General features: G+C 47.3%; 1 protein-coding gene across 1 annotated transcript; it reads left to right on the forward strand.

The window, feature by feature from the left end:
• Window positions 1-6180: 6180 nt before the first annotated feature.
• Pes1 (pescadillo ribosomal biogenesis factor 1) lies at window positions 6181-21921 on the forward strand. Its single transcript, XM_004645525.2, has 15 exons — window positions 6181-6273; window positions 9357-9436; window positions 10533-10686; window positions 12508-12617; window positions 15144-15315; window positions 15398-15487; window positions 17816-17932; window positions 18127-18201; window positions 18416-18505; window positions 18620-18750; window positions 19102-19227; window positions 19341-19525; window positions 19981-20129; window positions 20235-20396; window positions 21634-21921. The coding sequence occupies exons 1-15, from the start codon at window positions 6250-6252 to the stop codon at window positions 21715-21717; spliced, it is 1749 nt and encodes a 582-aa protein (XP_004645582.1). The 5' UTR covers window positions 6181-6249; the 3' UTR covers window positions 21718-21921.
• Window positions 21922-22413: the final 492 nt, after the last annotated feature.

Raw genomic sequence — 22413 nt, forward strand, 5'->3', positions numbered from 1 at the left:
GTTCTGGTCCAGACCCAGGGGTGCACTGAGACTTGACTGAGACTGGGTGTGGTGGTGTGAGTGGTGGTGTGTACCTGTAACCCCAGAGCTTGGGAGGCTGAAAACAGGAGGATCACTACAAGTCTGATCTGTGTAGTGAGACCCTGTAGACCCTGTAGGCCCTGTACTAAATACTAAATAAATAAATAAATAAATAAAAATTAAAAGTGCAACAAATCAATAAAACATTAGACTGATAAAATGGAAAATGTAAACTATTAAAATCAGTCAAGAAAGTAATATTTTATGGTTAACCTTAGAGGAATAAAAAGGATTAAAATAACATAGTAAAAACCCAGCATGGAGACACAGGCCTATAATCCTAGAACTTCGGAGGCTGAAGTAGAAGAATTGCTATGAGTTTGATGCCAGCCTGCACTATATAGTAAGACTGTCTCAAAACAATCAAAAGAACATAGCATAAATTATCACAGGCCAACAAATATAAATAGCCTAGATGAATGAACAAATCATAGAAATCAAAACTTGACGTATGAATAAGAAAATCTGGCCCTGCTTATAACAAGAAAATATTGTAAATTGGTAAACAGAATCTTCCCAACAAAGAAAAATCCAGGACTAGACAACCTCACTAGTTAATTATACCAAACATTTGAAGATTTAATCACAGTCCTTCTGAAACTCTTTCAAAAAACACAAAAGAGCTGGAAATGTAACTCAGACTGCTTTGAATGTCTGCTTAACATGCTCAAAGCCCTTGGTTCAATTCCTAGCACTGCCAAAAACGGGAGGCCCAGGATGTGGCTCATTGTGAAGGCCCTTAGTTCGATTTCCTGTAAAACACACACACACACACACACACATACACACACACACACACACACACAGTTAAAATTAATAAATATATTCAGCAAAGCTACAGAGTACCAGATCAACACAAAAAATTCAACTGTTTCTCTATTCCAGGAATGAATGATACAGAAAGCAAACTGAAAAGCAATTTTATTTACAGTAGCATTGAAAAGACTAAAACTTGGATGGAATTACAAGGGGGCCTTAATAGTCAAAACAATACAGAAAAGGAAAAAAAAAACTTCCTTGAAGATTTCAAAACTTCCTGCAAAGCTACTTATAGAGGCATGGAACAGTGGAATAGAATTGAGAGACTAGATATAAACCCTCATACATATATAGTCATTTAATTCTTTAAAAATTAGACCATTTTTTTATTTTTCAAACATACCTTGCTCTATTATAAAGGCTCATTCTCTGAAAAGTGGTAGAAGTTCTGACAGTTTCACATTATTTTTAACAATGACTAGCAATACCAAAGTCAAGACAATCTTACACAGGAAACAAATTACATTTAAGAACAAGCATAAAAGCAACAGGCTTCTCATCCTCAGTTCTTTTCTTTTCACTGTCTTCTTCTGTATCAAAAGGATAATATCATATAGAATCATTTCACAACCCTAAAAAAAAAGTTACCTATTCCACTTTTTCCCAGTCTCTAATCCCAAGAAACCACTGATCTTTGTAGTTTTCCTTTTCCAAAATGCCATAAGGCTGAAGCCATATAGTATGCAACTTTAGCAGACTGCCTTCTTTCACACAGCAACATAAATTTCAGAGTCAGTCGTCCTTTTTATGGTTTGTTAGCTCGTCCCTTTTAATCACTGAATGGTAATCTACTGTATGGCTGGACATATCAGAGTGTTCAACCATTCTCCTACCGAGATATCTTAATTGCTTCTAATTGTTGGTGATTATCAAGAGAGCTGCTGGTAACATGCATGTACAGTTTCTTTAAGCACATTTATTTAATATTCATATCAGTTAAGTAAATATTTAAGGCACAATTACTAGATAGTATGATAAGATTATATGTAACTGGGTAATAAACTGATAAACTGCTTTCTCTCTATATATATATATTTTTTGTAGACAAGGTCTCCCTATGCAGCCCAGACTGGCTTCAGATTCGTGGTAATCCTCCTGCTCCAGCCTTTGGAGTGCTGTGATTATAGGCATGCACACCATTAGATATTTTTTAAGATAAATTTAAAAATACTTAAACAACTTTTCTAAATGGTTAAAAATTGTCCCATTTTACAAATGAGGCTTTTTCCATGGCTTGGACATAAACCAGGAGAGTCTACTTGCAGAGACTGGGTTCTTCAGCATGATGGTGACAGAAGTTTGGTATCACACAAAGCCAGGAAGTGTTTGTTTTCAGTACTGGAGTCTGAATCCAGGGCTTTTTCCCTGAGCCACATCCCCGACCCCTGCCTTTTCGTGTTTTTCATACTTTTGTATTTGTTTTTGCTTTGAGTCAGGGTCTCATCATGTAGCTCAGGCTGGTCTCAGACTCACTGTGTAGCCCACGCTGACCTCAACCTTGCAGCAGTCTGTCTGCCTCAGCCTCCCAACCGCTGGGATTACAGGTATAAGGTACCACACCTGCCTTGCAAAGGCATTTTTATATGGACAGCTCTAAAGGACAAAATCTTCCCTTTATGAAACTAAAAATTGCTTTGCATTATTGCAGAATCACACAACAATCTTTCGTAACAGAGAGAATAGACCTAAGAATTGTGTGCCTAGACCTACCCACCACTGAAGAGTGGAGTATGAGTTCAGCAGGAACTTCCTTTCCTTGAGCCTCTCTGTTCCCTCCTTGTAAAATGTGGTTCCTAGATGTCTTCTTTTTGCACTCAAGACCAACTATGTCTTCCTCCAACCCTTCACACTAGTGTGAGCAAAACAGAGTCCATCTTCTTTTTGTGAATGACTTCTCCCATGAAGGACCAACTATGTGATTATTTTATTATTTTTTTATGGTGCTGGGGTGCTAGAAATCAAACACAGGGCACTTCACATTCTAGACAAGTACCTTTCCCCTGAGCTATACGCACAGTCCCCTTACTCCTGAGAGTCAGTGTGAGGTAAAAATACATGGCCCTACTTTCACAGAGAGCACATTGGCCAAGCAATGGCCATGACTCATCCACATGGCTACACTGACAAAGGTTCTACAATCTGAGGTACAGGATCTCAGGATAAATCCTGAGGGCATTTCACTGACCTTCTCAGACCAAAAAGCTACAACTCTTGTTGCATAGGTCCTGCTTTACCTTGGTTTTAACCATCCAGTAGAAAAGTATGAAGACGAAATATAGGAAATAAAGCCATGCTGTTATGTTGAGCTGTGGGGGACTCAGGTCAATAATTTCTGACATTGCCAGTTAAACAGAAGACCCAATGCTATAATGGGCTACTGGACTCTTTTAGAATATTTTGCTGAGTTTACACACCTATAATATTCAATAATGGAACTTAGAAAAAATGGGGTATACCAATGAATGTCCATTTTGTATCTGTGTATTCAAAGTGGTTAGGATAGATATATAGTTGCATTCTCTTAATGAATAGAATGATTTGTTCTAATGGTGTTTGTAAATAGGATCACAAGTCCACTTCTTGTACAGCAATTAACCACTGAGAAGAATATATGCAGTGTATTATTTGTTGAAACTGTACTTCCGATTAGATTTGAAACTGTCTCATTGCTATCTGTTTATCAATAAAACTTTGAAAAAAAATACATGGCCCTAGGGCAGGCCAAGTAGCTCAGAGGATTAAAGCACCTGCTTAGGCAGGGGTGGTTTGATCCCTGGCGTGTTGAGCTGGCCCTGCCCTTGGGGTGCGCTGAAACTGGTATTGAGACTGGGTGTGGTGTTGCGTCTGTAATTCCAGCTCTTGGGAAGCAGATCACTACGAGTCTGATCTACATAGTGAGACTCTGTAGACCCTGTACTAAAATACCAAAACAAACAAACAAACAAACACCCAGCCCTTTATTAAAAAAAAAAAGTTAAAAGTTTCAAGACAGTAGCAGAGAGTCTACGGGCCTAGTCAACTGCCCAGATCACATGCCCATGACATTAGCCCTGCTCCTGTGTTTCCTCTATGAGCCAGCGACTGTTGCCCTCTCAGGCCCCTTGTGTTCCTCTTCGGGTGGCATCTTTTGTGTTGCAGTCATAACGGACCTTTTTTTTTGAGGGGGTGTTGTCTTGAGGATTTTGGTATGGAACCCAGGCCAGCTTTGAACTAACAGCGATCCTCCTGCTTCAACCTTCTGAGTGCTAGGCTTATAGGCATACAATACCATGCCTGACTTCATAAAGGACTTTCTGAAGTTCTCTGCATCCCTTGAACTTTTTCCTCTGGCCTGGGTACCCTTTCCCTCCCTTCTTTACTAGATCGTCTTTCATCTCCAGATTTGGTTTGTATTTGATGGTGCTTGGGATGGAATCCAAGGCCTTATGCATTCTCAGCAAGGGCTCTACCACTAAGTTTGACCTCAGCCCAGATCTTTCATAAGCCCCCTCCTTAGCCTTCTGCTGTGAACACCACACCCCTGATTCCCCCCACATCTCTTAGGAATCCTTTGCCAGCTCACCCTCCCACCTCCAGTTTCCATGTTTCCTTGCTTGTAGAATTTCTGGAGTTGGTGTTGTTGCTGTAGCTTTTAAGTTAAAAAAAAAATCCAAATTATTCAACACAAGCATGAACCAGTGCTTAATATCTATCTGTCCATCCCTCCAATGGATGACTTTTACACAGGTCACATTCAAGAGGCCTCGAATTTAAACTTTTTTTTTTGTTCTTAATCATTTTCTTTTTTAAAAAACTTTTTTTAATATTTATTTATTTATTTATTTAGTGCGTGTGTGTGTGTGTGTGTGTGTGGCCAGCTCAGCCCACCAGGGGGCGTGGCTGGCTGGCATGTGGTGCTGGGGGATTGAACCGCGGTCCCTGTGCTTTGCTAAGCTTGTTCTAAGTAGGTGCTTTAGACCACTGAGCCATCTCACCAGCCCTTAAAAGGATTTTTTTTTTTTTTTTCAGAACCGGGGATTGAACTCAGGCCCTTGTGCTTGCCAGGAAAGCACTTATTCTACTGAGCTATCTCCTCAGCCCGAATTTAAACTTTTGAAACATTTCCAAATGAGAGTTTGGAAGCTCCAAGGAAGAAGACATCACAAGTTTTAGAATTGTTTTTTCAGCTTTTATTTGGTTAGTTTTAGTTTTGTGAGACAAGGTCTTGCTACGCAGTTCAGGCTGGCCTTTCTTTTAAATATATTTCATAATTTTATTTTTATTTATTTATTTTTGCGGAACCAGGGACAAGTGCTTATTCCACTGAGCCATCTCTCCGGCCCCCCTCAGGCTGGCCTTGAGCTCAGTGTTTCTCTCCCTTAGCCTGGGGAGTGCTGGGATTAGTGTGTGCAACGCCAGAAAGAATTTAGAATTGTATTTATTTCCCAGACGACATCACCTAAAACTGGCGTGAGTATTTATATAAATACAGTAAATATCCCTGTAGAAGCACAATGTGTAATTTATACCATGAATTCTGTAACTGCTTGATCTTTCACTATTTTTCAGTTCACGGCTAAGGCTGAGAAAATGTAAGTGACCCTTTAGTATTCTCTACTTTTGAGAGGAAAAAGTCGCTTTTCATCTATTTTATCTTCCTAAGAGCAAAAGAACAAAACAAAAGCTGAAGGCAAAAGCAAAGTGACATCAAGATATAAATCATGTTCTGGTACAAATTCCCTATGATGAATGTCATCATTATGTACCATTACATATATCTAAAATGTACCGACCTGAAAAAAAAATAAAATAAAAAAAAAAAAGCACCGAGGACCTAAAAAAAAGCAAACTAAGTAAGCTCTTGCTGAGCCAGGGAGGCTTTCAGGACGCCCGGCAACTGTTGCCATAACAACACAATTTCCGCCTACACCGAGGAGTGTGGCTCCCCTCTCATCCCAGAAGGCACTGCGCCGCCTCTCACTCTTCCGCCTCTCTCCATCCCAACATGCAACGGGGTTTACTTTGTTAAGCAATTTTCATTAGGGTAACTATAAAAATGCCTGAGTCTCTTAAACTGTCTATAACAAGAAGACGTGGAGGAAAAAAAAAACTCTCAAGGTATCTAGTGATTTCTTTTCAGAGAGTTTGATGCAATCCCTGGTTCCGCCAAAAGAAAAAACAAAATCAGAGAGTTTGGATGCAAACTCGATTATAAAGCCTCTCCTTTTCCTGTATTTGTACAGGCATCTTATTGGACAGCCCACGAAGAAAGGAGGCGTGAGGGGTCTTCGGGGTCCTAGGCAGGGCACGTGCGGGAGGAAGTGGAGCTGTCTGTCCGCGCGGACCTCCTAGAACCTTTAACGTGGAACCATGGGAGGCTTGGAGAAGAAAAAGGTGAGTGGCAGGGGCGCCAGAGTTTTCAGGGGGTGGAAGACAGGGGTGGCGGAGTCTACGGTCGTCTCTTTTCCCGGCCTCGGCCCTTTGTGGCGGCAAAAACGGCAGGATCAAGGAGACGGGCGATAGCTCCAAGAACTGATTATAGAGGCTGTAGTATACTATACTACAGTGTTTGTTTAGTGAAATCTGAGAAAGAACTACAGAGTTATTTCTGTCAAATAAATTACAAAACATAACTTCATCCCAAACGTACGACGACGGTCTACAAAGAGTGGCCAATAGGACGTGCAGTTAGTTTTTCGTTTCTAAGGCTTGTTTCCTTTCCTGTTGATCCAAGCCTTGCCCAGGGCGCTGGGAGAGTAATATAAACAATCAGATATGCCCCCTGCTTTCACTACGTTTACTTCCTGGCATACTGAAAAAAAACAGGCACATGCACACGCGCACACACACACACACACACACACACACAAAATGACCCGCACATTGTTAAATATGCTGCGAAGGAAACCAGCGAGAAATAAGATCGAAACTATAGAACGCTGTGTATTGTAGTTATTATAGTGTTGGAAGTTTCCTTCAAGGCATATTTCCGCACAAATCTGAAAAAGCAGAACATATTTGATGGGTTCCGAGGGCATAGCAGTCCTTAGGGAGTACGCCTGGAATTGGAAACTAAATGCCAAGACCCCTAGGAATACACTATTGTGTATAAGGATTTGTAAGAATATAAATGTGACTGGGATATAGTAAACCAAGGAGAAATAGTGTCTGGTGATGGTAGGGCTGGGCAGGGACTAACCTTATCATGGAAGGTCTTACATCAGGTCTTATCATGTAAGACCTATTAAGCTTCAGTGAAGGGCTTAGATTTTATTCTGAGTAGTGGAAATCAAAGCAAAGATACCATGATCCACAAATGGAAAACCTGCCCTTGAGGTGCCAATGCTAAATTGTAACAAGTCATGATCCTTCTTTCAAGCTCAGTTTCAGAACCATTTTGACATTTTGGTCCAGATAATTCTGTGTTGTGAAAAGGATTGTCCTGTGTATTATAGGATGTTCAGTAGTATTTCTGATGGCCATTTACTAGATGCCAGTGGGAACCGACAACCAAAAATGTCTCCAGACATTGTTGAATTCTCTCCCCATACACATACATATCTGGGAAGCAAAGGCATCCTGTTGAGACCGGTTATCCCCTTAATGATTGGGGGTTTTTTTAAAACTTTTTTTCATTTATTTGGTACAGGGTCTTGCTATGCAGCTCACACTCACAGTGATTCTCCCTATCTCTGGGATTTCAGGCATGTGCCACGCCAGGTTTCAGTGGTCAGCTCAGTGTGGGACTGGCATGGCATGTGGTACCAGGGGTAGAACCCGGGTCCTTGTTTTTGTCAGGCAGGTGCTTAGACTACCAAACTGTCTTCCCGGTCCCATATCCCCTTGTTGTTTAATGGAGATACATGTGGCACAGGACTCCTATGAAAATGGATTGTCATGATGTCATCTGTTAGCATAGACCTGATGACCAAAGGACAGTCATTAAATATCTAAAGGAAAGAATGAGTGGTGTGTTCCGTGAATGTGAAGTTATTCAGAAACATTAGTCATTAGAAGACCATAGGTTTGACCCTCAAGAGCTGAAGTCTTAGAGGCCCCTACCATCTTATTCCAAAGGAAGCTCTCTTGAAAGGGACCTGTGCATGGTTAGCATTTCAGGTGTTTCATACAGTGCACGGCTTCTATTAAGGATGCTAAGGTGTGAGTGTGAGGAAGCGTCTTAGTACCACAGACATTCAGATGCACACTTGAGGGTGCGTAGAGACCAGGGGATTTTGTTTTTATTTTTGTCTTTATTGCTGTTGTGTCTACCTTTGAACACATTAGAGGACTTGCTACTGTCTGTTGAGTGAATAGAAGAGGCTGTGGCTTTGGGCATACGTTTTCGTTTTTTAAATTTTTACCCCAGTACTGGGAATTGAGAATAGGAAATGCTGAGCCATGTACCCAGCCCATGTTAATTTTATTTTGAGAAGCAGTCTGGGCTTGAATTTGTGATCATCATTACCTCGCAGTGGTCTGAATGGTTAGAGTTAGAGGCATGTGCCACATGCCCGGCAGGGCATGCATTTTATCCAGGGTGCTATCATCCCCAAAGGAGCAAAACTTGTTTTTTGGGGCTGTATCTTAGATATTACAGTGGTTTGTGGCCTCCTCAAAAAGACCACCAAGGGGCCAGGGAGATGGCTCAGTAGAACAAGCGCTTCCCTGGCAAGCGCAAGGGCCTGAGTTCAATCCCCGGTTCCGCAAAAAAAAAAAAAAGTTGAAAAGGACCACCTTACATGAGCAGATCTGTGGCGTATCCTTGGTATTAATATTTCGTGGAACTGTGGGGAGGAGAAGATGAGCTGCGGGGGCTGTTGGAAGTGTCTTGTGGTGGTAAAGGGTTTTGCTGTTGTTGTTTTGAGACAGGATTTCACTGTGCAGCTTAGGCTGGCCTTGAATTCACTTTGTATCCCAGGCTGGCCTGGAACGCAAAGCAATCCTGCCTCGGCCTTCCAAGCCCTGGGATTATAATAGGAGAGATTGGAAATTGATTGGAGGCTTGTTTAGCAGCTAAGTGTATAGACTCTGAACTCAGATGTGAGTTTAAATCCCAGTTCCAGCTATTGAAAAGCTATGTAATATGGGCACGTTGTTTTACTAAGCTTATTTCCTCTGTGAAACTGGAGTTTTATGGCACCTACCTCACTGGATTGTGAAAGTTAAATTAAGTGTGTCAAAATCACTAACTGTTCTGGCCAGTATTTAGAGCTAGTACTAAGTACTTGGCATATCACAACACCTCCTAAGTCCTCAGTGTTGTAGTTTCCAGTGTGTGTCCTTTATGTTGACAGCTACAAAGATAGTACAGGAGAGCTCATTTAGGTAGGTCGGCTCTCTCCATACAGGATTACCATTCCAGAATCATCTTGGCCACTTGTCCAGAGTGATTGTTGCTTCTGGAATTAGATGTGGCCAAAGTGTGATGTTAGTTGTTCAGTAATTGCTAATGAATTGTTTTTTCTTCCCCCAAGTATGAACGGGGTTCTGCCACCAACTACATCACCCGAAATAAAGCCCGGAAGAAGCTGCAGCTGAGCCTGGCAGACTTTAGGTGAGGTTGGAAAGGTGTGGAGTTGGGTCTTTGGGGAGTGTGTGCTGTGAAATGCACAAAGAAAACTCAGCTGCCTCCTGGTCTTACCTGAGCTGCTACAGACTGGCGTTCTGCTATTCTTCCTGTTTCTCACCTGGCCTTGCTTTATTGAGCTGTGCTGTGTCCAAGGGGGAGTTGGAGGAAAACTGCGTCTGCAGAATGAGTTGGCGGTAACTTTGCCACTCCACTGTGGCAGAAGAGACTGCTGATCCTGCAAGTAGGGGTTCTCACTTCTTGTAGAGTCAAGTGTAAACTTCTCTGTAGCTTGTGGGCTCTGCCATAGGCTGACCTTGACCTCAGCAGCCTCTCTCAAAGCACTTTTAGTCCTTTATACTTTTCCTGTACTTTCCAACCTTATGGTCTTTATACTTTTTAGGATACTTGTTCCTCTACTACTACTACTACTACTACTATTACTACTACTACCTCTACTACTACTACTTTTTCTTCTTCAGTACTAGAGATCAAACTCAGTGCAGACATAACACTTCTTGCTCTTTTTTTTTTTTTATGAGACAGGGTTGCTAAGTTGGCCTCCAACTTGGAATTCTCGTACATTAGCCTCCCGAGTAGCTGGGATTATGGTCTTGCAACACCATGCCTTCTAACCCCCTTGGCCGCCTTTATATGGTTGAAATGTTGATTTTTCAGCAAGGTGTCAGGTGCCTACTAGAGCCTCTCAAGTCCTGTTTGTTTCCTTTCTGGGCTTATGACAGTCTCCATTATGTATTTGTGCAGAAATTTGTCATTCTCAAACTCCAACGTTAGGATGTGAGTTCTCCACCTGCTGTGCTGGCCCCACTCCTGGGGCATGCTGAGACTGGTGACTGAGACTGGGCGTGGTGGCATATGCATGTAATCCCAGCACTTGAGAGACTGAAACAGGAGGATCCCTACAAGTCTGATCTGTGTAGTGAGACCCTGTACTAAAAATTTTTTTTTAAAGATGTGAGCTCTCTAGAGGTCCTGAGCTCCCTGCTTACTGTTGATTTTCAGGCTCAGGTGTGGCCAATATTCTGTGCCTTTACTTACCTGACAAATGGCTTCCGTCTTCTAGGCGGCTGTGCATCCTGAAGGGTATTTATCCCCATGAGCCCAAGCATAAGAAGAAAGTGAACAAGGGTTCCACGGCAGCCCGAACCTTTTATCTCATTAAAGACATCAAGTTTCTCCTCCATGAACCCATTGTCAACAAATTCCGGGAATACAAGGTGAGGAGGCTTAGGCTGAGTAAAAGGTCTGTCTCCATTATGCACAGCTCTGTGACTAACTGTGAGGTTGCCAGCCTGTCAGCAAGCCTGTTTGAAAGAGGGGGTCATTCTGTTTCAAAGGAGTGTTTCAGGGATCCACTGAGAGTACATGTCTGGAAATCATTTGCACAGAGCTGGCCAGTGATTGGTCCTTTACCTATTAACAGTTTTCCCTGGTTCTTTCCTAAAAGATTACGTTTTTTTTTTTTTTGCTCCTGAGGCAAAGATCGAGGTATTTCAGGGTCTTTCTGGTGTTTTCTGTAAAGAAACAGGCTCCTTATTTGGTTCTTTCTGCAGCTACTCCCAGGAGACCAAGTCTTCCATTCCACAGACAGAGATCATTCACAGCTCAAATGCTACAGGGAAAACAGAAACCTATTGTTACCAAGTGGAAATAATTAAAAATAGACTAATGAAGGTAGATATTGCAGCTGACACTTCCAACAGGGAGCAGGGTTTGGCTGAGCAGAGGGCTGCCACCTGGTGGCCAGCAGGCAATGGGGCAGCCCCAGTTGCAGGGTTCTGTGGCTACATAAACTCACTGTAAAAAGTTGGTGGGAGATGACTGTTTCTGAGCTGCTATTTATCATCCCAGATGCTGTTTGAGCTTCTGGGAAGCCCTAAGGGTGGGCATGAATGGAAGTTCTTTGAAGGAAGATGTCAGATGTGTGGAAAGACCTAACCAGTGCTCACAGCAGTTGGGAACAAGGCCTAGCCCTCTGACCCTCATCTTTCTAAGTGGCACATCATTTGGCCTCTTTTTTTCAGTTGGAAAATGGGACTGATTTGCCTTCCCTTGTAAAAAAAAAAAAAAATGGCATCTTCATATTGATGAATGGTGGTCCCTGTGCATCTTTAAAGGATGTGCCCTGGTCCAGCTCAAGTTGTTACATAGGTCAACCATCTGCTGTGTGGAGTTGGCTGCTGAGCAGATTCTGGACTGAAGGGGCTGCTTCCCCAGGTAGATCACCAGGGCCAGCTTCTGGAGGCAGTGAGAGGCAGCACGTCTCGTGGATCCATCCTCTAGAAGAGACCTGTCCCACAGTCCTTGGCCAAGCCTCAGTGGTCCCCCCGCCCCATTTTACAAAGAACTTTAATATTGAACAACACCTCCAGAAGTGCAAATCAGATTCAGGGACATGGCTGAAGTCCTACAGCGAAATGGGGAGCTGGATTTCACAGGACAGCGAGCACTACTCTAGTCACATGTGCTTGCAGCAGGAGACATGACATGGGTCACAATAGAAGCTCGTCTTTTTCATGATGTGCAAGAACTCTTGCTCGCCATCTCCATCTCGGTCAGCTTCATCAGTCGTCTCCTGAAGCTTCTCATCAGTCAGGTTCTCAGCCAGCTCCTTGGCCACACACTTAAGGTTTCTGAATGATATTGTCACGGTTTCATCATCATCGAAGAACTTGAAAGCTTTCTGAGTCATCATGGTCAGAAAGTCACTGAAGTTCAATTTGCCTGTGCCGTCCTTATCAATCTCACTTATCATTTTCTTTTTTTTTTTTTTATCATTTTCTTGATTTTTTTCTTGGACTCAAAGCCCAAGGCTCATTGCTACCTTTAGTTCCTTTACATCAATGGTCCCAGTCCCATCTCCATCAGAGAGATCAAAAGTTTCCCAGATTTCCTGTTTCTGCTCTTCAGTCAGCTCTGGCTTAGGATCATCCTTTTTCTTGGAGCACTTAAAATGCCATATTTGCCTTTTTAAAATTGGAGGCCATTGCAGCCAGACTCCAGGGCTGTTGTTAAGGTAACCCCTTCCTTTTGTCCAGGTATTTGTTCGGAAGCTCCGCAAGGCCTATGGGAAAAGCGAGTGGAACACTGTGGAGCGCCTGAAGGACAATAAGCCCAACTACAAGCTTGACCATATTGTCAAGGAACGGTGAGTCAGGCGCTCTTTGGAGCACTGCTGGGTTGCCTCTCAGGCTCTGTCCTGGTACAGAACTGGGGACAAGACCAAGATTGTGCCTACAGACTGCACATCCTTTATGGAGAAACAGACCAAATCCAAACTGACAAGTCACCATAGTAATTGCAACTTGTGCTGAGGACCACAAGAGATGTGAGCAGCATGCAGGGACCTGGCGGAGGTGTGCCAGTGACACTCTTGTGCCAGAGATCTCTCTGGGAAGAGATGTTTGAGCCAACCAGGGAAACACATTCAAGCAGCAGCAAAGGCCTTGTAGGAGTGAGTGAGACCTCTGGGGCTGCATATGGAATACAGGGCAAGACCTATAAGGCCTGGGGCTACACTTGCAGCCTTGTCTGTTCCTTGCCTACCTTTCTTAGAAGTCCCTCTGGGGCCGGGGAGATGGCTCAGTAGAATAAGCGCTTCTCTGGAAGCGCAAGGGCCTGAGTTCAATCTCCAGTTCTACAAAAAAAAAAAAAAAGGTCCCTCTAACTCCTGTGCTGAATCAGTGATTCATCACCAGGGGTAATGTTGCCTCTCCAGTAGACACTTAGCAATGTCTGAAATGCTGTGGATTCCTGTAATTTGGATGGGATGTTTTTGGTTTCTAGGAGATAAAGCCAGGGTTGTTACTAGATGGCCTACATTACCCAGAACAAGCTCTGTAACAGAGCAGTCTATCCCAAGATGTTAATAGTGGTGAAGTACAGAAACTCTAGGCTAGGGCAGGCCAGATAGCTCAGCAGACTAAAGCACCTGCTTAGGCAGAGTGCAGCGGCCAGGGTTCGATCCCCGGCATGCCGTGCCACCCCCGCCTCCAAGGCACACTGAGTCCGCGATTAAGACTGGACATGGGGGCCAGGGAGATGGCTCAGTAGAATAAGCGCTTGCCTGGCAAGCCCAAGTGTCTGAGTTCAATCCCCGGTTCCACCAAAAAAAAGACTGGGCATGGTGGCACACACCTATAATCCCAGCGCTTGGGAGACTGAAAACAGGAGGATCACTGTGATCTGATCTACATGGTGAGACCCTGTAGGCCCTGTACTAAAATACATTTAAAGAAAGAAAAGAAACTCTAGACTAGTGACTCTTCTTCTGGGCTGACAGTCCAAGTACACTTAGCTGCAGAGTAGGTGGCCTTGGGCTATGTTCATGGCAGTGAGGACCACCCTGGGTGTTATGGTTTGTGTTTAGTTGTTCCCCCAAAGCCTCATGCAGTCCTGGGGCGGACTTGTAGAGTTTGTGATTAACTCATGACCCATTGGGCTCATGGGTGTGCGTGCTGCACCCAGCCTGGGGCAAACACCCTGAATGCATCTTAAGAGAGACAGACTTTCTCTCTATTGCCATTGTTGCTGCTACTCCTCCCATGCTCTCTGCTCTTTGCAGCCGCCATGTACTGCTGCCCTCTGCCATGTGCCATGCTGCCTTGGAGCCAGCTGAGTATGGACTGGCCTAGATGCTAGACAGAGGGTGTCCTCATCCTATTGTGGCAACCATGAGCTAGGCAGGCAGAGGACAGTCTTTTCATTCCAAGGGAAGCTTCTTGGAAGGCAGTTTGGAAGCCAAGAGCTCTGGAGGCTGCTGCAGCTGCAGGGATGTTGGGGGAGCAAAGACCCTGTCTGGCCACTTGTGCCCAGGGTATCTCTAGGTAGCTGCAAGGGCCCAGTTATAAATCACCAGTCTGGTCTTGCAATGTCATCTGGAAAACGACAAGGCAGTATCATTTTCCAGATGAAGCTAGGGTTGGCTGTGGCAGTCACCTGCACTGGGTCCCATGGGTCTGGAACCCAGCTGTCATTCATTATTGTGGTTCAGTGCATTCTCCAGGCCCTGTACTTTTGTCCTCAGCTGGGCAGCCACACCATGGCTGATTTGCCTAGAGTGGCTAGTTTTCTCAGCTTCCTCATTTACTAGTGTTCCTAGAAATGCTTTCTTGCTCTGTCTCCTCCTAGGCTCCTCCAGGTCCCACTTCCAGCATTTCTATCCTTGGTTCTAATTGATTCTGCTAGGTAGATGAATCTGGGGGATGAGAGTCAAGGAAGACGGACCCCACTGTGGTGGCCTGTGGCCAAGCGTAGACACTGTCTTCCTCGGCCCATGAGGCAGCTGCCCATTTCCAGTTTCCCTTGTGAGCCTTCCAGTAGATTACCTTTGAGCTAAAGGTTTTATCTTCAAAGGGTCAGTGGCCCACTAACTTGGTTTTCCCTCATACAGCAGTTCAAGACCAAGTCTGTGGTGGGTGACTTGGAGTTCCCACTGGAACTCTCTGGTCCTCAGAGCTCAGTGCTTAATCTTGATTAAGTAGTTCCTCTCAGGGCTATTCCGGGTCTACGGCCAGCTTGGGGTAAGCTGATGCCAGCAGGTCAAGAAGTGGTCCTGGGAAGGCCAAGCTGGGGAAATGATACATCAGGGTGGCCAAGGGAGTAGGGGGTGGAGTTGGGACCCCCTTGGAACCCAGGATGAACAGGCCCACGAGACAGTCCCCACAACCCTCAGGTACCCTACATTCATCGATGCTCTGCGAGACCTGGATGATGCCCTGTCCATGTGCTTCCTCTTTTCCACCTTCCCGCGGACAGGCAAGTGCCACGTGCAGACCATCCAGCTGTGCCGCCGGCTCACCGTGGAGTTTCTGCACTACATCATTGCTGCCCGTGCTTTGCGAAAGGTGAGCTGGGGCCCAGGGAGGCTGCCTGCCCTTCCCCTGCTGCTTGTAGATGTCACCACATTGTTTGTCTTTCTCCCCTCAGGTCTTCCTGTCCATCAAAGGCATTTACTATCAGGCTGAGGTGCTGGGGCAGCCCATTGTGTGGATCACACCCTATGCCTTCTCCCATGATGTGAGTGTTCCCAGAGGGAAGGTCTCATCCTGAGTCCGAGATGGGCTTGAAAGTGTGGATGACGCACTTGCTGTCCTATGGAGTCCAGCACGTGCTGAGTTCCTCATTGTTGACTGTGGTCGGAAGGGAGTGAGAGTATGCTGCACAGCTCTGGAGCCCTCTCTGTCGCATGATGTGTTGCAGAATTTCCAACACGAGAAATGCTCAGCTCCGAGCATGAAGCCTAATGCTGAGCAGGAGTCCCCAAGCCCTCCCCCTTCCAGCACACATCAGCTGGACATGTTCCTGAATCCTGTGCCTCATTTAGTCATAAGGTTGCACTTCTAAGCCTGTCGTGAGGATTTAAGGAAAAGAAATCTTAAATGCTTGGCACTTGACTCTTGGGGATCAAGGGCTGAATAAAAAGTGTGAGCAGCTCTGGATAAGTATATGCCAGTGACAGAACTGGCCCTCCCCTCACACCTCTGGAGTCCTCGTCCCCACTCTGCCACTGACAGCTTTGACCCTGACTCTCCTGCTATTTCACTCTTGCTTCTGCTCCCCCCACCCATCATCCCATAGCTGGATAGCGTGACCTTGGGGGTGGGGGAAAGCACTTGACTCATGATCCCACAGGGTCTCGCTGTGAGAAATGCTGCTTTTGCCTCCAGTGGAGTCACTGCTGGCCTCTAGTGTTCCTGGGGGGTCTGGCCTCACAGCCACCTCGCTTATTCTGTGGCCTGCCCTGGCCTGCCTTCCTCCATCTTCACAGAGTAGGAGCTGATGCCTTCTATTTATTTATTTTGTGTGTGTGTGTGTGTGTGTGTGTGTGTGTGTGGCCAGCTCAGCCCACCAGGGGGCGGGGCTGGCTGGCATGTGGTGCTGGGGGATTGAACCGTGGTCCCTGTGTTTTGCTTAGCTTAGCTTGTTCTAAGTAGGTGCTTTAGACCACTGAGCCATCTCACCAGCCCTGATGCCTTCTATAGACAGCAGATGCTGCCGCCAGCCTGGTTGAGGGAATGGGCTGCTGCCACCTGGGGTCAGGTGCTCTGGGGGATATAAGGGCTGGATATGGCACATGGTTTCTTTGGTGGTGGGCTAGAAGTGAATTTTGGCAGTGCCTGTCCCACCCGCAGGGCAGACTTGGGTAGCTAGAGCCTGTGACCCTTCCCTCTTGCTCTCTCCATCCCTCCTTCCTTCCCGCCTTTCTCTGTCCTTCCTGCTCTCTGATGTCCCACCCCCGTGCTACTCAGACTGGTCTTTGTGTGCCTTCCTGAGTGGTGAATAGGGCCCTGTGGAGGGACAGCCTCCACACAGCTGGCCCTGGGGGAAGGGCACAGCTGCCCCGTCCTCTTTCCTGACTGGCTTGCCACCACTGCTTCCTTCAGCTGAAGATGGACAGCCAGTACTGGGCTATAGCAGGGTTTGGGGAGAACTGCTCTGTTCATTTCTGTGCTGCAGAATGGGGTTGGTGCCCAGAGGCCCAGCAGGCCTGTCAAGGCCCCAGGCAGAGCCCTAGAGCACACATACTGCCCAGCAGTGAGGTGTAGAAAGAGCTCAGAATCCGAAGTATACCCCAGGAGAGAGAAAATCATTACTAATTTTGCTATTTCTTGAAAAATTCTCTTGTCCATTCCCAGGGGTCCTCAGTTGGGTTGACCTCCCTGGTTCTAGAGGGTTGGACCAGTTGAGAGTTGAGGCACAGTGGTCCAGGTCTCAGGTCAGCTCCTCAGAGCAGAGATAGAACCAGACTTGATGGGTTGGTAGCTTGGAAATCTGGCTTTCTGCCTCTCCTCCAAGCAGGTAGATTCTGCCTGCCATTTTCCATGGATTCTTTGGGCCCTCACGTTTTACTTGCCGTATGGGCCTGAGGAGGGGTCACTGAAATATGACAACCATCTCCCAAGGCTCGCTCCAGGGTGTGGACAAGGCACCTCCACCTCTGGGGTCTGGCCCCACTTCTGGGCACGGACTGGGCTGTGCTCTGGAGGACACCCACCTGTGCTCACTTGGCTGGCCCTAAGCAGCAGTGAACAGATGCTGGGGAGGGTAGAGAGGGCTTGAGCTCCCTGGGTTGTAGATCACTTCTTAAAAGACAGAAATGTACACTAAGGCTTGAGGGATGGAGGAAAGGGACAGACAGTTATAAGAGCACCTTGGGCCAGTTACCCTTCTAGGTGAAAAGTGTGGCCACTGTATATGTGTGGGTCTGGCCCTGGCTGCCAGCATAGTCCTATCCCTGTGGGCCCTATCCTGAGCCTCACTGGTGTGTACCATGCCCATGGGTGGGGGCGTGCCACAACCCCCGTCTTGCATAGACACCACTAATGCATCTCTTGTACCCCCCAGCACCCGACAGATGTAGACTACAGGGTCATGGCCACTTTCACTGAGTTCTACACCACCCTGCTGGGCTTTGTTAACTTCCGCCTCTACCAGTTGCTCAACCTCCACTACCCGCCAAAGGTAGGGCGCCCAACAGGTTTTTTTGTGTTTTTTCTCTAGTGTTTTGAGACGTCTCTCACTGTAGTTCAGGCTGGCCTTAAGCTATCAGCAGTCCTCCTGCCTCAACCTCCCGAGTGCTAGAATTACAGACATGCACAACCGAGGCAAGGGGGTAGAGCCGTTCTTGTCATCTGACTTTTCTTCTGCCCTTCCAGCTTGAGGGTCAGGCCCGAGCAGAGGTGAAGGCGAAGGAGGATGCCTACGCATTGGATTCTGAGAGCTCCATGGAGGTGAGAGAGGTTTCAGGGGTATCAGCCTTGTGCCTCCCAAAAGAGTGCTCCCTGGGTCCAGGACCTCTGGCATTCTAGCCTAGAGTGAGGGCAGCTTGACTGGATTGGTGGTCTTGGCTGACCCATAGCTATCACAGCTTCTCCCCGTCCATCCCACTTGGACAGAGTGCCCACCTGCGCAGGTTAGCCCTGCAGCTTTGCTTTCCTCCTGTAGAAACTGGCAGCCCTCAGTGCCAGCCTGGCCCGTGTGGTGGTGCCTGCGGCAGAGGAGGAAGCTCAGGCTGACGAGTTTCCTGCTGATGGGGTGAGTACTATGCTGCCTTCCAGAAGAGGGGTGGGGCCGGGCATGGGGGCTGATCTAGACAGAAGCTTGGGAGGTGGGGCGAACCTGGCAACATGAGACCACGTGGCTTGCTAGGAGATGGCGTTACAGGAAGAGAACCGCAGGAAGGAGCTGGAGGCTCAAGAAAAGCACAAGAAGCTCTTTGAAGGCCTGAAGTTTTTCCTGAACCGTGAGGTACCCCGAGAGGCCCTGGCCTTTGTCATCAGGTGAGCAGGGTCTGTGGGCTGGCCCGTGTCACTGGCTGTGTGCCAGTCTGAGTCCTGCCATGGGTACCTATGAGAAACCTGGAGATGACATCTGTTTCCATATATGGTGTAGCTCGGGCACCCAGGAAGTGCTCAGCCTAGAGCAGGGCTGCCATTGCTGTCTCGCCAGCTAGGGTCCCTGCTGGGCCAGTACTGGAGGCAGTGGCACAGTCTGGAGAGTCCAGGGTGGGGATGAACTCCCTCTTGAAAGGGTGGATTTGTGGGCTGGGTAGTCAGCATATCCTGAGGAATTGGGCCCCATAACAGGCAGCTCATGCCTGGGATCTTTGTGGTCTCTTCCTCTACCTATAGAAGTTTTGGGGGGCACGTGTCCTGGGACAAATCTTTGTGCATTGGAGCCACCTATGATGTCACAGACACTGGCATCACCCACCAAATTGTTGACCGACCTGGACAGCAGACCCCCGTCATCGGCAGGTAGGCCCAATGCTCACGTGCTACCTAGGGAGCAGCCTGTCTTGGAGGCACCTGCTGCACAGCAGGGCTCCAGTTGATTGTCTGACCTGTCTTTGCTGGCCATTCTGCACCAGGTACTACGTGCAGCCCCAGTGGGTGTTTGACTGTGTCAATGCCCGGCTCCTCCTCCCTGTGGCAGAGTACTTCCCTGGGGTGCAGCTGCCCCCACACCTTTCGCCCTTCGTGTCTGAGAAGGAAGGAGATTACATTCCACCCGAGAAGCTGAAGCTGCTGGCTCTGCAGCGAGGAGAGGACCCAGGTCAGTGGGAGGGGGCGGGCACCAGGGTAGACAGACTTCTTGATCTGCTTCTTTGGCTACAGAGTTGCAGACTCCAGGGGATAGGACAGCAGTAGCTAAAAGCCCTTTGAACCACCTTTTGGGTAAAGCTTAGTGGTAGGAAAGGAACCATTTGTGCTCTATAGTCGGGCAGTGTTTATATTCAGTCTTAACAGAGCACAACGTTCTAGAGCAGTCGTCCGTGATCACATAGGTAGCAGAGTTCAGGAGTGGGGATGGGGACCTAGGAAGTTCCCACAAGTGCTACTGTGCCTGTGGGGAGAGGACCAAGGTGGCTGCACTGGATAGAGTCTTGAACTGCCTTTGGCATGTCTGAGGGTGTCAGGGTCCGAGAGGGTGGTATCTGGGGCCAGCATTTACCCTGCAAGGGAAAGAGCAGGTAATCAGGGCACTCAGAAGTCACTGGTGGTCCATAGGAAACCTGAAAGACTCGGAAGAAGAGGAGGAAGAAGAAGAAGAAGAAGACAACGAAGGTGATGGCGAGGAGGAGGAGGAAGAGGCTGGTTCCGAGAAGGAGGAGGAGGCCCGCCTCCTAGCCCTGGAGGAGCAGAGGATAGAGGAGAAGGTACGGAGTGTTACATCAGAGCACTGCCTAGAGAGCAGCCCCTCTGGTTTAAAAGGGCAAGAGCCTGAGAGCCTGCACCCACAAGCACGTGCTGTGTGTCTGCAGAAACCCAGGGTGATGGCAGGCACCGTGAAGCTGGAGGACAAGCAGCAGCTGGCCCAGAGGGAGGAGAGTGAGGCCAAGCGCCTGGCCATCATGATGATGAAGAAGCGGGAGAAGTACCTTTACCAAAAGATCATGTTTGGCAAGAGGCGCAAAATCCGAGAGGTAAGCTCTTGTCACTGCTACCTGAGACTGTGGTGGCCACCAGATGTGCCTGTGCTATGCCGTGAGCTCAGAGGTGGGGTGAGACTGTCCTCTGGGCAGACTGCAGAGCTCTCGTACCCTTTTCCTGAGGCCACCTGCTTGGCCCAGGCCTTCCTTGGGGCTTTTGTGCCCTTCTTGCTCCCTGGTATTCCTGACCCTCTGGTAGCGAAGAGAGTTATCTTGGCAGAATTGGGAAGTTTTTGTTAAACTTTTCTATTTTCTTGCTCACAAAACTATATGCTCATTTAAAAAACAAAACATGTACAACACAGAAATCTAGGGCTGGCCAAATAGCTTAACAAATTAAAGCGCCGCTGGGGTTTCGATCCCTGGGCCTACCTTGCTGGCCCTGCCTCCAGGGTGTGCTGAGATGGCAATTGAGACTGGGCAAGGTGATGCAGACCTGTAATCCCAGTTCTTGGGAGGCTATAAACAGGCGGATCACTATGAGTCTGATCTAGTAGTGAGACCCTGAACACCCTGTAGACCCTTCCCTAAAATTAAATTAAATTAAATTAAAAATCTATAATGGGTGACACAGAAGTGACCCACAGTCCTGCCTTTAGGGTGAGCTAAAGGAATAGTCCTGTAGCTTGCTCTTGTGCACATAATGGCATTGTTTGGAGAGTGTCATGCTTTATACAGATTGTTTTGAAACTGGTTTTGAGATATTATGTCATAATGTGAGCTGTGGGACTGGCCACGCCCCCACCCCACCCCTGGCTGTGTGTCCTGAAATGCATCCCTGCCCGTATCTGTGGACTCCTGCTGGTGGGACTAGACTGTATTAGTCATTCTCAGAGCTAATATCCTTGAACAGGTCCCTGCCCACCTTGGAGTGCCTCTGTAGGCTAATTCTTAAGTGTTACTGGCTGTAAATCTGCAGTAGATACTGCCCTGTGGCTGGGAATTCTTGCTGGAGAGTTCCAGGTGAAGGTTTGATTGGCACCCAGCTTTCTAGAGTAGGGCTGGTAAATGGGACAGTTAACTGAGGTTCCTTCAGCTCTGGGAGCCAGAAATGATTGTAAGTAGGCTTGCGAGCCCATGACATAATGAAGAGCTATTGTGCAGGAGGGGCTGTGTCTGTTAGCTTTTCACAAGCTCTGATTTCAAGGAATAACCTGAAGATTCTCTTTGTGCCTGTCCAACTCCATGCCCCCACCCAAACTCAGCCTGATTGCCGTTTTTTTCTTCACAGGCCAACAAACTGGCACAGAAGCGGAAAGCTCATGATGAGGCTCTGAGGTCTGAGAAGAAGGCCAAGAAGGCAAGGCCTGTGTGAGTGCTCATGGCGCTCCCAGAGCTGGACATGGCAGATACAGGCCAGCGAGGACCTACGCTGGTGGCAGGCCCTTCACTTCTGCTCTCATCCCTCTTCTTCCCTGGCCAGCCCTGGACCCTCTTGCCCTCTATTTGGGTGCGTGGGCTGTTCAAGTTCTTGTGGATGGAGCTCCCCGCTGGTGGCTGAGCAGAGAAGAGGCCTTCTGTTCCCAGGAGTCAGTGACACGGGGAGCAGGCATCTGACAGACCCCTCCCTTGCTGCCTGCGTTCACCCTGGCTTTCCATAGCCCCCTCCTGCAACTGGACCTGTGATTGTCAGGGTGCTATGATGGGGTGAGAGTGGAGACGATTTTGTTATTAAATGGCTGGATTCTATGTTGAGCTTTCCTGGGGTTGCAAAAGTGCTGCCTAGCGCCCTTTGTTGTGCACCATGCCAGCCCTAGCTATCAACCAGGGTAGGCCTAGGCTCACTCAGACTGCCCTGCATGTCCAAGGCCTCGTCCAGGAGTAGAAGTGCCAGACAAGAGACAGTGGTTCTGGGGGTGACTTCCATATTTACTCTGATGTTGGCTCACTTTCCAGCCCAGTCACTTTCCATCTGAACCTGCTTCCTCCTAAGTTGGGGGTGTGAGGGTGGGTTTGAATCCTTCAGAAGGCTGCGTTGAGGTAAGTCAGTGATAACTAGAGGCTCAGTGTG

This window comes from Octodon degus, unplaced genomic scaffold, assembly GCF_000260255.1.
Source record: "Octodon degus isolate 3935 unplaced genomic scaffold, OctDeg1.0 scaffold00230, whole genome shotgun sequence".
In the NCBI taxonomy this organism is placed as follows: Eukaryota; Metazoa; Chordata; class Mammalia; order Rodentia; family Octodontidae; genus Octodon; species Octodon degus.